Source organism: Asterias amurensis, chromosome 10 (assembly GCF_032118995.1).
Source record: "Asterias amurensis chromosome 10, ASM3211899v1".
Classification (NCBI taxonomy): Eukaryota; Metazoa; Echinodermata; class Asteroidea; order Forcipulatida; family Asteriidae; genus Asterias; species Asterias amurensis.
This window is the reverse complement of record NC_092657.1, coordinates 332,833-347,663: the sequence shown is the minus strand read 5'-3', so window position 1 is coordinate 347,663 and position 14,831 is coordinate 332,833. Positions and strand designations below refer to the sequence as shown.

The following is a 14,831-nucleotide window of genomic DNA, read 5'->3' as shown; positions in this document are numbered from 1 at the left end:
CATGCCCCCTCCCCCGTGCCCAAGCCCCGCCCCCACTCCCTTGCCCCCATCGCATCCCCCCCTCCCCTTTGCCAGGGACAATCTCCTATCCTTGCTCTGGCTCAGTGTTTAACAATCGCCTTGTATAAGAGCCATGAGGCCGAGCGAGTGTCGAATCAATGTTGTACGAGGTTGAACGTGCATTACGTCACCAAGAGCCAATAAGCGTCGCGTTGTCTTGCATATCATTACATGGCGCGCGCAATTTAATAAGATGGCGGCCTAAATTGGGACGCCCAGATCGTATGTTGCCGGTGAGAATTTTGTCATTATTTCCGTAAAACAGAGCTCCAAATCTGTTTTGTTTGTGACATTTGGATGCAGGAAATACTCTACAAGATGAATGGTGGAAAATTTTACAGGTAAGTTGCTGTATAATAGTAATGTTTTTGTTGTTTTCCCTTGTCGTTTTACGACAACAAACAAAATCATAATGAATGGAAATGGAATGCTTAACGCTGGGGCGAGGCAGCTGCCACGTTCATTGTTGTAAATGTTGAAATTGTAAATGGCCAAAATGCTGTAGAACGAATATTTTTGGTGAAGCCTCTCCTGAATAAATGGACAACAAAATGACAACAGCAGCGTCCATACAAAACTTGATTTTATAAGTAGTTATTCCGTGGTTACTTCTTTTTCTTCATTTCAATTTCATTTTCTTTGTTATTGTTGAACTTGTTGACTCTTGTCTCTTGAGGGTTGAGAAGTATAATTTAATTTTAATCTAATATAATTGCGATTTTGAGTTATTTATCCTTGCTCTATGATTAGAATGATGTATGTTTACAATTACATAATCATCAATCATCATGTACTTTTATATATGATTACCTTGTTGTGCTTGCAATTTTGTATTGTAATAATAATATGTAAGTAGAAATGTAGGAATGTTTCCTAACATTTGATTGTGTTGTCATTACTCATTGTACATAGTTATTCTTCCTTTGTTGAGTGCAGCCCTTTATTAATGACCCAAGAAGATGTAATATGCATGACACTGCAGTAAATAGGCCATTTTTACGTTTTCATTTTACACAGTTCGTCCCCAATTTGCCAAGGAAGTATTGAACTTGAAGAAATGTTTCTAAATTATAAAAATCAAGTAAAATAAATGAATGATTTGTATAATACATTGACCCTAAATTAACTAAAATTGTAATTGTTTTAATTGTTTGTTTTCCTCATTGTGAATTTGCAGCAGCAGTTACGATAGTGACTCCAGTGATGAGGATGGAACAGACCAGGAATACGACAGCTTCTCCCAAAATGATCCAAATGGCAAAAAACTCATCAATAGAGGGCGTTGGAGTAAAGATGAGGTTTGTATTTTTAGAGTTCAGGTTTTTGTGTGTCAGTTCAATTATACAAACTTAAAAAATAAACAGGCGGATTTATGTTTTTATTTCAATCTGAGTAAAAGAAATAGCTGTTGCAGTGTTGCAAACTGCACACCAACCAAAAGGACCTACTATAAATTCAAACAAGTTGTAAATGGCCGAGGTTTCAACTGTAGCAGAGTCCTTCTTAAAGGCTAAAATGACAACACAACAAACATAGAAGGAAATTACTAATAACCCTTTGTTTGTGCCTTCTCCTTTTCCCTACATCAGATATATCCCTGTTTTATCGTGCCTCATTCACTAATTAATTACTTGTTATCCCTCTTCCCACCTTGATACTGTCCTTTGTGTTTGAATCTTCTTGTGGTCAAACAATATATCGAACAATATCGCCATGAACGTGTGACGTGTGGAACTTCACTCTCCCTCAAAATTCGTCAAAATTCATCCAAATACCGTAAAAATCTCATAATTTCACTAGTAATCTGCAATATCAACTGCTCCTGACCATGTCTGACAACCAACGAACCAAGAAAACAGTCGCAACTCGCAGCAAACAGAACACAAGAAAGGACTTACCATCACCACCGTCACCTGGCCCGAGTGACACTGATCAAGATGGCGGCGGTACCGGTCCCTGCAGTGGTGAGCTGTTAACAATCAACGGCAAGCTAGATAAGATCCTGGAGTCGATTCGTGATGTAAATTCGAGGCTCACTTCCCTTGAATTGAAATTCGAGGACGTTAAACAACAAGTTACCTCGAATACCACTGACATCATTGATCTGACAAAATCAGTGACATTCGTTCAGGACAGCTTCGAAAGTACCAAGACACTCATCAAACAAAAGACCGAATATAATCTCCACATAATTCGAAGCATGGAAGATAAGATTGACGACCTACAAAACCGAAGTCGACGCAATAACATTGTTATTCAGGGGGTCCCTGAGGGTGCAGAGGCTAACCACCGGACCTGTGAGGAGTTTGTCTCCGGCTTTCTGATTAACCACATGCAACTCGATGGTGCTGATGACATCGAAATTGACCGTGCACATCGCACCGGTCAACCACCAGTCACCGGCTCGGGATCGACCGCTGCCGACCCCCGGCGCCCACGGCCTATTCACTGTAGAATCCTACGCTCCACCGATCAATCACATATTCTCAAGAATGCAGCTAAACTCCTCAAAAAGAATCAATATCAGAACCGGAACATCTTCATCACTGACGATGTTACTCCCAAAGTGAGAGGGCAGAGGAAGGAATTGAGAGAAACACATCTGCGGCGCATTCAGCAGGATGAGCGGGTGGATTTCGCGTACATCCCGTATTCTGTTCCAGCACTTATACGGTACAAACTACGCGACGGCCCGTTCAAATCATTTCGTCTTGGGGGTGAGGCATGAAGTAGACCTACCTTCACACTATAAATTCACACTTCATAGTCGATTACATTGAATGTAATGTCATACAATTGTGTTCATTGTTCCATGTTGTGTTTGTGTATGTTTATGTGTTCGGGTAAAAGACAATGTATCATAATTACGTCTCCTTCATTTATTCAATGGTTTCCAATTATATTCAAATATTGCATTAAATTGTAAATGTTATGCTGCTTCAAATGTTAAATGAACCAAACAAATACTAGCATAGATCCAGATCTAAATTTTGAAGCCCCTGATATTGGCTATGATTATTATGACCAAGATCAATTCCTTGATAACTTCAAGAGTAACACTGATAGTAAATTATTACATATTAACGCTCGGAGTTTACCCAAAAATATTTCAAATATTGTTAGTTATGTAAACCTATTGGAAAACCGTTTCTCAGTTATAGGTATATCTGAAACGTGGCTAAAAGATATTCATGATCCACTGATTCAAATTCAAAACTACATAGTCGAAGGTTTTTGTAGACAGAATAAAAGAGGTGGTGGGGTGGCACTTTATATAAAACAAGATCTTGCATATAGTATTCGTAACGATTTATCTGTCAATGATTCTGAAATTGAATCTTGTTTTATTGAGCTTGTTAATTTACAAAAAGCAAATGTTATCATTGGGATTGTATACAAACCACCATGTGCTTCATGTGATAATTTCACTGATCACTTCAATGAAATCTTAGGTCATATTAATGCTGAGAATAAAAAGTGTTATATTATGGGTGATTTCAATATCAATCTACTTCAGTATGATACTGATAATACTGTACAAAACTTTATTAATGTTCTTTCTTCTCAATCGTTTTATCCCACCATAAGCAAACCAACTAGAATCACAGGTTATAGTGCAACCTTAATTGATAATATACTAACAAATGATTTTCTAAACCATTCTGCTGGTATTTTAGTTACTGACATAAGTGACCACTTACCTGTATTTCTTATTATTGATCAATTTAAAGAAAAAAATCAGGTTGAACGTAAATATGTCAGTCGTGATTTTAACACGAATAACGTAAACAGTTTTAATGATGATCTAAATGAGACTGATTGGAGTTTTTTAAAGTCTCCAACTGATATTCATGAAATATACAATATTTTCCTGAAGCATGTACAAAAATTGTATAACAAACATTTCCCCGTGCAAGAAATCAAATGCCGTTATGATAAATATAAGTCTCCGTGGCTATCAGATGGTATTTATAAATCCATAAGAAGGAAAAATTACTTGTATAAAAAATTTCTTAAAAACCCTACATTAGAAAATAAATCTTGTTATACTGTATACAAAAACAAGTTACATTCTTTAATCAGAATATCAAAGAAAACTTACTTAAATACAAAATTTAATAAAGAAAAAGGCAATGTGAAAGGTACATGGAAGCTAATTAATTCATTATTAAATAAGAATAAGCAAAAACCAAACCCCTCGTATTTTATTCAGGATGACATGAGAATAGATGATAACAAAGACATTGCTGATACATTTAATGATTACTTTGTTAATATTGGCACCAGGCTTGCTTGTAACCTCCCATTGTGTAATACAGCGTTTGAATCCTTTCTGAATGACAGATGTTCACATTCTCTTTTCTTAACGCCTATTACGCAAGAGGAAGTAGTGGATATTCTTAACAAAATTCCTCGTGGTAAGGCGTCGGGCTGTGACGGTTTAAGTTCTTTTGTTATTAAACAGGCTAGGTATTCATTAGCGAAGCCATTAGCCGAGCTGTTCAATATGTCTTTTGCGTTAGGAATTTTTCCTGACGGGTTAAAAATAGGCAAAGTTACTCCAATACATAAAAAGGGCAAGAAGCATGATATTGAAAACTATAGACCCATCACAGTAGTATCTATATTCTCGAAAACTTTTGAAAAGTTAATTTATTCTAGATTAAACTCTTTTATAAACAAAAACAATATTTTGTCTGAATCCCAATTTGGATTTAGAGAAAATCGCTCAACTGACCTAGCAATTTCTTATGTAGTTAATAAATTATCACAAGCTATTGATGACAAGAACATCTCTATTGGTATATTTTTGGATTTGTCCAAGGCTTTCGACACAGTTAATCATGAAATTTTGCTTCGTAAATTAGAACATTACGGTATCCGTGGAATAGCCTTGGACTTGTTCAAGAGTTACTTATCAAATAGAAAACAATTTGTTTCATATAATGCCGTCAATTCTATTGATCAACCTATTTTTTGTGGTGTTCCACAAGGTTCCGTGTTAGGTCCCTTGCTTTTTATTATTTACATCAATGACATCTGTAACTCCTCTGATATTATTTCATTTTGCTTATTTGCAGATGACACAAGTTTATTGTACAGTCATAATAATGTAGATGCCGCAATTCAGAACCTTAACTTGGAACTTTATAAAATAAGTACTTGGCTTTTAGCAAATAAGTTATGTATTAATGTACTAAAATCTAACTATGTTATATTTTGTGCAAATCAATATAAATACACTCAATCTATTCCCTTAGTTCTAAATGGTATCAACTTGAATCAACTGAAAGTCACGAAATTCTTAGGTATATATATTGATGAACATTTAACTTGGAAAAATCATATCAAAGATGTATCAATTAAAATATCTAAACATATAGGTATAATGAATCGCTTAAAGTTTTTCCTACCTAGTAATATCTTATTGACCATCTATAATTCTTTTGTTCTGCCGTATTTAAACTATTGCATTCTCATTTGGGGGTGTTCTTCAACTCAGTGTAACAAACTATTTACTTTACAAAAGCGGGCTGTTCGAATCATTTCTAATGCTGGTTATCATGATCATTCAGCTCCACTTTTTGAACAATTTAAACTTCTAAAATTAAATGATCTTTATCGCCTTAACTTAGGTAAATTTATGTATAAATACAACCATAATGCATTACCTTCTTGTTTTAACTCTTTCTTTACCTTAACTTCAAATATTCATTCGTATGATACTCGAAGTACTCGTAAGAAAAATCTTTATGTCCATTTCAACAGAACATCTTTATTTAGAAATAGTCTTGTCCAACGTGGTACTACATATTGGAATAGTCTCAGTGATTCACTTAAATCTGCACTTACTTTGTCAAAATTTGCAAAAAAATTAAAAGCAGTCCTTAATTCTTAGTTAAAGTTATGATATATTTTCCGGATGATGTTTGTCTTTGTACCCATACATGTACATGTTTTGTAAGTAAGTCAGTGTTGTGGTAGTCTGTTGGTGTATTTGTTTGTTTTGTTCGTCTTTTGTCTGTCCGTAGGTACGGGAACAAAAGCTTTGCTTCACCCTATGCCTAGATGTTGTCCTGTTTGTCATTATCTACTCAACTTCGGTGTAAATTGTTATTGTCTTTACTTCATCTGTGGTTTGCCATTATTTATTCATTACCATGTATATTAACTTTAATGATGTACACAAATGTAACTTTATGGCAACATTGAAATAAATGTATTGAAATGAAAAAAAAAAAAACCACAAACCAGCCCCTTCCCTCCACTCACTTTTGTCTCCCTATTCATTGTTTACCCCTTGCTTTTTCTGAATGTATTTCCACTTCACTGCTTATGTTACTTGTTTGTTGTGTTGTCATTTAGCCTTTAGAAAGAAAGACTGTTAGGGTCCAAACATCAGGTCATTAACTATTTTTTGTATATCAGTTGCTCTAAAAGTCAATCATTCTTGAATTTTGCTTCACAGGATGAGACTCTACGTCAAACCATAGACAAGTACGGGTCTGAAGACTGGAAATATATCGCAAGTTTCTTTCCTGATCGTTCTGAGATGCAGTGTTATCATCGTTGGCAGAAAGCTCTAAATCCAGACCTTGTAAAAGGACCGTGGACTAAGGAGGTAAGCTTCTTGAAGTTTTGCCTGGTTTAATTTGTAATAATGTCTCATCTTTTAAGCATTTGTTTAGGTTTTAATAATGCATCTAGTGTTCTTTTTTATGTACAGCACCTTCGAGCAATTTATTTGATACATGGCGCTTTATAAATTATTATTATTCAATTATTTGGAGGGTGTCATTTTTATTTTGATAACAACTGTTGTACATTTTATAACAGGAGGATGATAAAGTGACTCAACTCGTCAAGCAGTATGGACCAAAACGCTGGTCACTGATATCCAAATTTCTCATCGGCCGTAGTGGGAAGCAATGTCGAGAAAGGTAGGTCAAGAAATATTGAGATTAAACCACATAACTTGACATGCAGGCGTGACACTTCACTGAGGCCTTGCTGCCCTTGAAATGCTCCAGTAGAAATGTACAATTTCCTCATAGGGTGCCCTTCACCAAGGAGAAAATGTCTTGGTGCCCTTGCCCTTTCAAAAAAGAAGCATACATGCCTGTACATGAATTCCAGCAATCAACAATAACAATGACTCAACCCCATTGGGGGTAATTGCCTAATCCTGGATTCCACACCTTAGTCCTTTCAGGCTGTGTTCTTTTGTTGTACACATGTATGTGACATAACTAGAATGGACAGGCTTCCACCATTGTGTGTCATTATATGCAGCTCAATGAGGCAAGTTAGAGCCTTCCAAGATGACCATTACAGCTTATACAGCTGAGGTTCTGTGAATCTTAGTCAGTGCCTGCTCATACTTTCTCTCAAAACAACATTGAATCCTGAAGCTTATTATGAGAACCTTTGTCGTCTCTTCTCGCCAAGAAACTACACAGAAATTCCAAAGAATTTAGTCTCTGAATCTTTAGTTTCATTAATATTAAAACACTACAACTCTAATTTGTTTCTTACCTTTGAAGGTGGCACAATCATCTTAATCCTGACATTAAGAAGAGCGCCTGGACACAAGATGAGGATCGGATCATCTATGATGCTCATAAACGTCTTGGGAACCGCTGGGCAGAGATCGCTAAGCAGCTTCCAGGAAGGTAAACCAAACAGACTCCATCGTATCTTAAAGACCGAGCTGCAAATGCAGCGTGCGAAGCCGGAGCCCAAGCCGTGGTTGTAGTTGTACATTTCCACAACTCTAATACTCCTGATGCATAAAGGCAACGACCTCGATCATCAGCTGATCAGACTCGGCTTTCTGTTCCCATAACTAGAAGGAAGGCTGGGGATAGCTCATTCGACATGGCTGCCCCGAAAACATTCCTGTTCCCACAATCAATCCTTTGTTTTCGTCTACTGTAAAGCTTGATGATAATGAAGACATTTCCCTTATTAGGCAGTAAGGCTCATTAAGCATCCATTGGGGTGGATATGTGTGCATATTAAATGTTATTATTATTATTTATTAACATAAGATTATTTTGTTGATACCAGAACGGATAACGCTATCAAGAATCACTGGAACTCCACAATGAAGAGGAAAGTAGAAACTCAGAATCCATACACACCTGTTAAGCAACATCCGTTGAACAATCAGGTAAGATCTTCTTTGATCATTTATCTTTACCCTTCTAATTATCTGGAACTAAATATCATACCTGTTTATATTGTGTCTCCACTGCAATGTTAAGGCGTGCCATGACGTTAATGTGCCCAACCGTTGTATTATGAAGATAATTTATTTGTTTATTTATGTTTCTGAACTTCCAGATTACTTTAGTGTACCCAGACTCTGCTAGTTCATCAATGACGGATTCAGGTAAAGCTTCTCTCACTGCATCTTCATTTGTTACCATCATTTCTAATCATCATCATTCCTGATCATCTTTCACCTGGAATTACATGAACGGCCATTGCCTTTGCTGCCCTCATCATGGCCTAGGTGCCCCTTTAAAAGTTTCCTTCCCATATACTTCTAGATTTTCCAATGAAAGTGCCCTTTGCAAAACAAAATGAAATGTCCATACAGTATTATGTAACCATGGTAACTGTTTGTTGTAGGTATGATGAAGAGCCAAGGATCATCTCATGGATTGAGTCATGTGTTGCAACCTCTCCATAGCAACACCTTAGCCAATCAGAATGCAGGAAGTAACCTTTGGATGTCCCCACAGCGTCCGACATCCAATAGGAATACAGAAGACAACTTGATGTACTGGATGGTTCGCGATGAAGAGGTCTTGACCCCACTAAGGTAGAATTCATTTGCTATCATTTAATCTTGAATAATTAATCTTAACTAATTGCCTAAATAATCTTACAGTGTTTTCCTTCTTACTCTCAGACTTACTAATCTTGTAAATATTTGCACTCCTAAAGCAATTTTCTTCTTTTTAAATTGTGTGTTCTCTGTAAATCTTCCTGTATTTCGATTCTTGGCCGCCATGGGAAATTTGTTTTAAAAAAATAAACCATTATTCTTATGAATGACTGAACAAAATAATGATTTACTTGTGAATTCAAACTTGTTTTTTGTCTTTCCTTTCTAGGGGTATTCCTGATTTTACGGATCCTACTCGTCTCTTGGAGCTTAACACTGATTTTGATTTGATGCTGAATAATGATGAAAATGACGCTACACCAACTGTTCACAAGGCCAGCACAGGTAAATCAAGATTTTAAACCTACTTATTTCACTTTCAACATTTTGCAAGTGACCATACTCGTTTGCTAAAATGTTGAAAGAAAAGAAGAAATGATCCTTTCTGCAATTAATGAAACACTACCCTAATTTGTTTTTAAACTGTTAGACAGTCTGATTACTAGGTTTTATTTGAGTGATACTGTTTTTTTCTAAAGCAACATTCGAAGATTAGTAAAAACTCTTAGACCCTGTTATATCTAAACTCGGGTTCTTCTCAGAACCATCAGAAATGAGATTTATCTTTGAATAATTACCCACACCCCTTCTCAATATTGTTTGTTTATTGTTATTGTCCCACAGGTTACCATTTTGACAGCCATGCTATATCCGAGTTATCGAGAGGAAGTTATGGGACTCTGATTCCAATCACGTCACCAGTTACCTCCAAGTTCAGCACGCCTCCTACCATCTTGCGCAAGAGTAGACCTAGACTTGTATCCTTTTTACTCAAGATATTGTGGCATGTCGTGGCCTAGCGGTTAAGAGCACCAGACTCGAGTTCTGGTATTTATGATCAGCAGATGGTTGGGTCGAGTCCCAGTCATGACACCTGTGTCTTATTCCTTAACATTATGCTTCGTCCTTCGAATGGGACGTAAAGCTGATGGTCCCCCGTGTTGTGTAATGCTTGTAAAAGAACCCAGTGCACTTATCAAAAAGAGAAGAGATTTGCCTCGGTTTATCTGGTTTGATTGGGTGGCTGCATATTGCACCACAGCATCTTGTAAAACATTACATGGTACACATGTACTTTGTGTAAAAGGAGTAGGTCTTATAATTCAGAGTAAAAATTGTCTTCTGTTAACCTAGACTACTCCCCTAATGAATTCATTGTATAAATGTATGATTTTGTTATATCCTTAACTTCTATCTCAGCGCTCTAGGCGTATTCTTGAGAGTAGTGTTATGACCACACCCAATGGCACACCCATCAAGAGCTTACCATTCTCACCATCAAGGGTACGTATCTTACTATATAAGTCTTCAAGTCTTGTACTACCTTATTGTTGTTCGTTTGATTCTGTCTTTTCTTATAATGAATTGAAATTGATTTGAATTTGTCATGCAGTTCTTGAATATTGATGGAGCTGATCAAGTTGATGTATGCCAGCAGATGTTGACCTCCACACCGGTCATCAAAGGTCAACATGAAACCACGCCCAATATGTACGCTACTGGTACACCAGTCAGTAGGTAGGTGCTTATTATATTTATATGTATTCCACTCCAGCTTGTGTGATAACTAAATGTGTTTACATGTATAATGTGTTGTGCGCCTTAAACAAATGCTGTGTTATTATTACTTATGTATAGTGTACTTTTTTTCAGTATGTGCCTTTTTTTATCTGTCCATGGTTCACTTTTTAACTTCCTATTTAGGCTTACTCTTTCTCTATTGTACCGTTTACCCCTTTTTTAATGTATCTTATATTGGTGTGTTTTATGTTAAGTTTTATTGTATTTGTAATGTATTTGTAAATGAACTTAGTGTAATTCATCAAGAGATCTGCCTTCAGTAATACCCATTTTTATTGAAGGTTTTGTAAATGTTTCATTCAAGATTTATATTCTATTTTTCAGATATTTCCGAACCCCTAATAATGCCAAACGATCTCTGTTAGAGTCCACGCCAAGAACGCCCACACCGCTCAAAAATGCTCTGGCAGCTTTAGAGAAGAGAAGTGGAACCAGTAAATTCATGGTATGTAACAAACAAGCAATCTTACTTGATTTAAAGTCGGAAACAGATTGAGTGTTACCTGATTTTTCTCATCCTACACTTTGAGTTGGTTAAACTTTAAATTCTAAATGTAAAATTATTATTCTTTGAAGAAATGCAATCCGAATCTTCCCATATTAATTTTGTAGCGTGCTGCTTAAACTTTGACGGCACTTTTCAACATTTCCTACAGTTGCTCATAATTACTCTTAGTATATATATTTTTTTTTTTGAGAAAACAAAACTAGCTTTTGCAAACTGCTTAACAACCATGTAACATGTTATAAATGCTAAAAAACTTTTAATGGCATAACGTTTCAACCCTAGCAGAGTCTTTCTTTGTTTCCATTAAATTCCGCTGTTCTGTTTTGCAATCTTTTTTAGCCCTGTACTCCGGGTCAACTTGAGGATATATCTGAGATCATTAAGCAAGATATTGGAAGTTGGTCCTCAATGAAACGAGTCTCCGTTAGAGTTTCCGTGGTAAGTTGGTCCTCAATGAAACGAGTCTCTGTTAGAGTTTCCGTGGTAAGTTGGTCCTCAATGAAACGAGTCTCCGTTAGAGTTTCCGTGGTAAGTCAACTCTGATCAAAATTGCTAAGCACAGAAAAATCTTACTCGGCGAAAATTTTGAGTCGGAGTATTCCTACCTCGTCTAACACCAAACATTTCTCTCTTATTCCTGTTTATCCTGTTGTTGGTGGTTATAGTGCTGTAGGATATTTTACCTCAAAGGTGTTTTTCAAATGATAATCGTTGCTTGCGATTAGAATTGTAACACTTTTTAAGTGTCAAATTTGATTTGTCCTGACTGATTTTTGTTTTTGATTTGTCGTTTCTATGTATTTTGTATATAATGGTAATTTTTAGTGTGTATTTTGTTGTGTGTATTTGAGTAAAAACATGTTTTTAGACATGCAAAACCAAAATGCATTTCACTGTGTATATTTTACGTGTGAAATAAAATAATAAATTTTTTTGCTAACTAATGATTCATCAATTTGTTATCTTAGACTGATTCTCCTAATAAGCGTGTTCGTAAATCACTGACGGAAGAAATGGCTTCAGAAACGGACCTAAGCTCAAGTCACTTTGCAGATGATGAGGTAAGAATGCAATGCAAACATCTCCTTAACAGACCTGAAACTTCACGAAGGCATCGAAGGCGATTGCCGTCTTGGTGCCCTTTTGAAATGCTCTGGTAGAAATTTCCAATTCCCTCTTGGGATGTCCTTTACCACTGAGAAAAATGCCTTGGTGCCCTTGCCCTTTCAACAAGGTCATTGTACTGATGGAGATTTTATGCTAATCTCTGCTTTCCTCTGCTTTTGTTCTTTAAGCTTTGTTTTGTGCCTTCTATTTATCTATTTTGTACTGCATATTTTTTAAAGGCCAGATACTGAGGATCATTTGGTTTCCTCATTATGTTGTGTTTTTTGTGCTATTTTGCCTGGTATTTTGCCAAATGTTGATCATTATTTAAAATTGCTATCTTTTTACTGTAATGACCACGGTGTAACCTCTCCCCCCCCCCCCCCCACCCCACCCATCATTTATTTTACATGTTTTACTGTAGTATTTTGTATCTAACAATTTATTTTAAGTACTTGTATATTTAGGCTTTGAGTATTTTTACTTTAATATTTTACTGATGTGTTTCTTGTGACGACTTGTATTTTGGCTACCTTTTGCTGTTTACTTCAATTTACTATAAACTATATTTTACTATTATTATTAGTATTAAGAGATTATGGCATTAATTATGATTTAAATGTCAGTGTCAGGTTTATTGTTTACAAATATTTTCATGGATACTTTTGAGATAATTGTTTTCAAAGCAATAATTAAATCATTATTTTCAGTCTTCTTAATCTTTACTTTGGCGATGATTTCATGAATTTTGTTTTCATTGATCTGTCTTCCTTTAGCAAAGTCACAGTTTACTCTCAGATTCCCTGTTGATGTCTCCACCAATGAGCTCAATGACGTCAACGTCTGGAACAGCATTCAACAATGCCTTCCTTTTACCGGCTACATCCCCAGTCAAGATGACGAGTAAAATATCCAAGAATAGAAGTAAACACTCGCTGCATGAAACTCCGTTTAAACCTCCGATGGTAAGTTCAAAGTTTCAATAATACTAATAATAACTAGTTCTTATAAAGTGCATTTCTCAATAACGTCTCAATGTGCTTTACATTAGTGCCACGGTCATTGGGTTTGGGTTAGGGTCATTGACCTCATTAGTGGAGACATCAGTTTAATGCACCAGTACTGTTAATGCTGTGTATTGGAAAACAATTTCATGTGATGATAAAATTTTAATTGAAAACCCTGAGTTATGCAATATTTGTATCGTTCCTTATTCACTAGAATTTCTTTTTTTTTAAATGACTGTTTTTTATTTGTATTTTCCAGCTTGATAAAGAGTGGGAGAAGATTGTTTGTGGTAAATCGGAGGACCAGATCTTCATGACAGAAGCAGCTCGCAAGATCTTACGCTCTTGTCGACCTCGTTCTCTCAACCTCTAAACTTCCTCGCTCTCTCAACCTCTTAACTTCTCTTGCAGTTCTGCCTTTTATAATCGTATCTGATTATTTTGCTACTGTTGTATGTCATTGTTGATTCAATGTTTTAAATCTCAAATACGTGATCCGCTTATAAACAACAAATCCAACATCGTTCAATTAGTGTCTTCTTTGTGTTACTTTAATATCCGTTACTGTAATCCTAAACCACTTCAAACTTTGCAATTTTAAATGTATATCTACATGTATAACTTTTAATCTGGGTTTAGATTTGATTCAGAAAGCTGGCTTGATTGTATTTTAAACTTTCTTGATTGCCGTCTGTCTAAGATATGATGTAGCCTTTGAGAAAGACTCAGGCCATTAACTATTTTTTGAAGATATAATTTGCACAATTCTCATGAACTTTCCGAGTTCAAAACAAAATCTCACGAAATAACTTAAGTTTTGATTGATCATTTTATGGTTTGCTGTGGTTACGTTGAGTATAACATATCTAAAATTCTTGCTTTAAAAAAAGTTCCTCTGAAAAAAGATTCAATAATAAGATTGGATTGACTAGACTTGGATTGGTAACATTTTACAGATGATAGTTTTTTTATGTACATAAACTAAAGTCTTTGACAGTAAACCTGGTGTTCTAACGGTCAAGCAATTGTAGAACACACTCTTAGTCAAACAGTGTAAAATACAGATGATATTTTCTTGGCTTTTGTAATTTGTACAAAGTTTTACGAAGTGTGTAATATAAACAGTAGAACGGGGTAACCATAAAAGGGGAATGGGTAGCAGGTTGGTATGGTTTACATTTGGGAAGTGTTTTTCAGGACAAACCTAGGAAGCTGATACTATTTTGAATTCAGAGCTGGTAACATTTTGTACAACAATCGGGGGAGATTTTTGCACAATAGACCCCCGTGCCTAACGAGAAATGTCACACGGATGCAGAGTTCACGCGCACATTTTTACGCATAAAGAACAGGTATGTTCCAATCATTTGCCACCTTTGACCCCAGTGAGGGTGCATTTCAAGAGTGGTACTTCACATGTCTACTGGGGAATGTTTTTATAACACCTGTTCAGTAAAATAGGCAAGAAGTTTCCATTATCGGAAACATTGTCATATATTTTTTTCATCAGGATCAGGGGGAGTTGGCAGCTTTGTGTGTGGGGGGGGGGGGGGGGGGTAGAGCAAAGTATTTTAACTCTAGGGAAACAGTTCTAACCTTTGTAAACATGTAT

At 36.0% G+C, this 14,831-nt stretch overlaps 1 protein-coding gene across 1 annotated transcript; it reads left to right on the top strand.

The window, feature by feature from the left end:
- The first annotated feature begins 260 nt into the window (after window positions 1-260).
- LOC139942826 (myb-related protein A-like) lies at window positions 261-14,766 on the top strand. The gene is made up of 17 exons (XM_071939606.1): window positions 261-401; window positions 1,238-1,358; window positions 6,530-6,682; window positions 6,898-7,001; window positions 7,605-7,733; window positions 8,131-8,233; window positions 8,407-8,455; window positions 8,698-8,890; window positions 9,186-9,301; window positions 9,641-9,774; window positions 10,217-10,300; window positions 10,410-10,534; window positions 10,922-11,042; window positions 11,445-11,543; window positions 12,074-12,166; window positions 12,989-13,177; window positions 13,479-14,766. The coding sequence occupies exons 1-17, from the start codon at window positions 358-360 to the stop codon at window positions 13,590-13,592; spliced, it is 1,971 nt and encodes a 656-aa protein (XP_071795707.1). The 5' UTR covers window positions 261-357; the 3' UTR covers window positions 13,593-14,766.
- The last annotated feature ends 65 nt before the right edge of the window (window positions 14,767-14,831 follow it).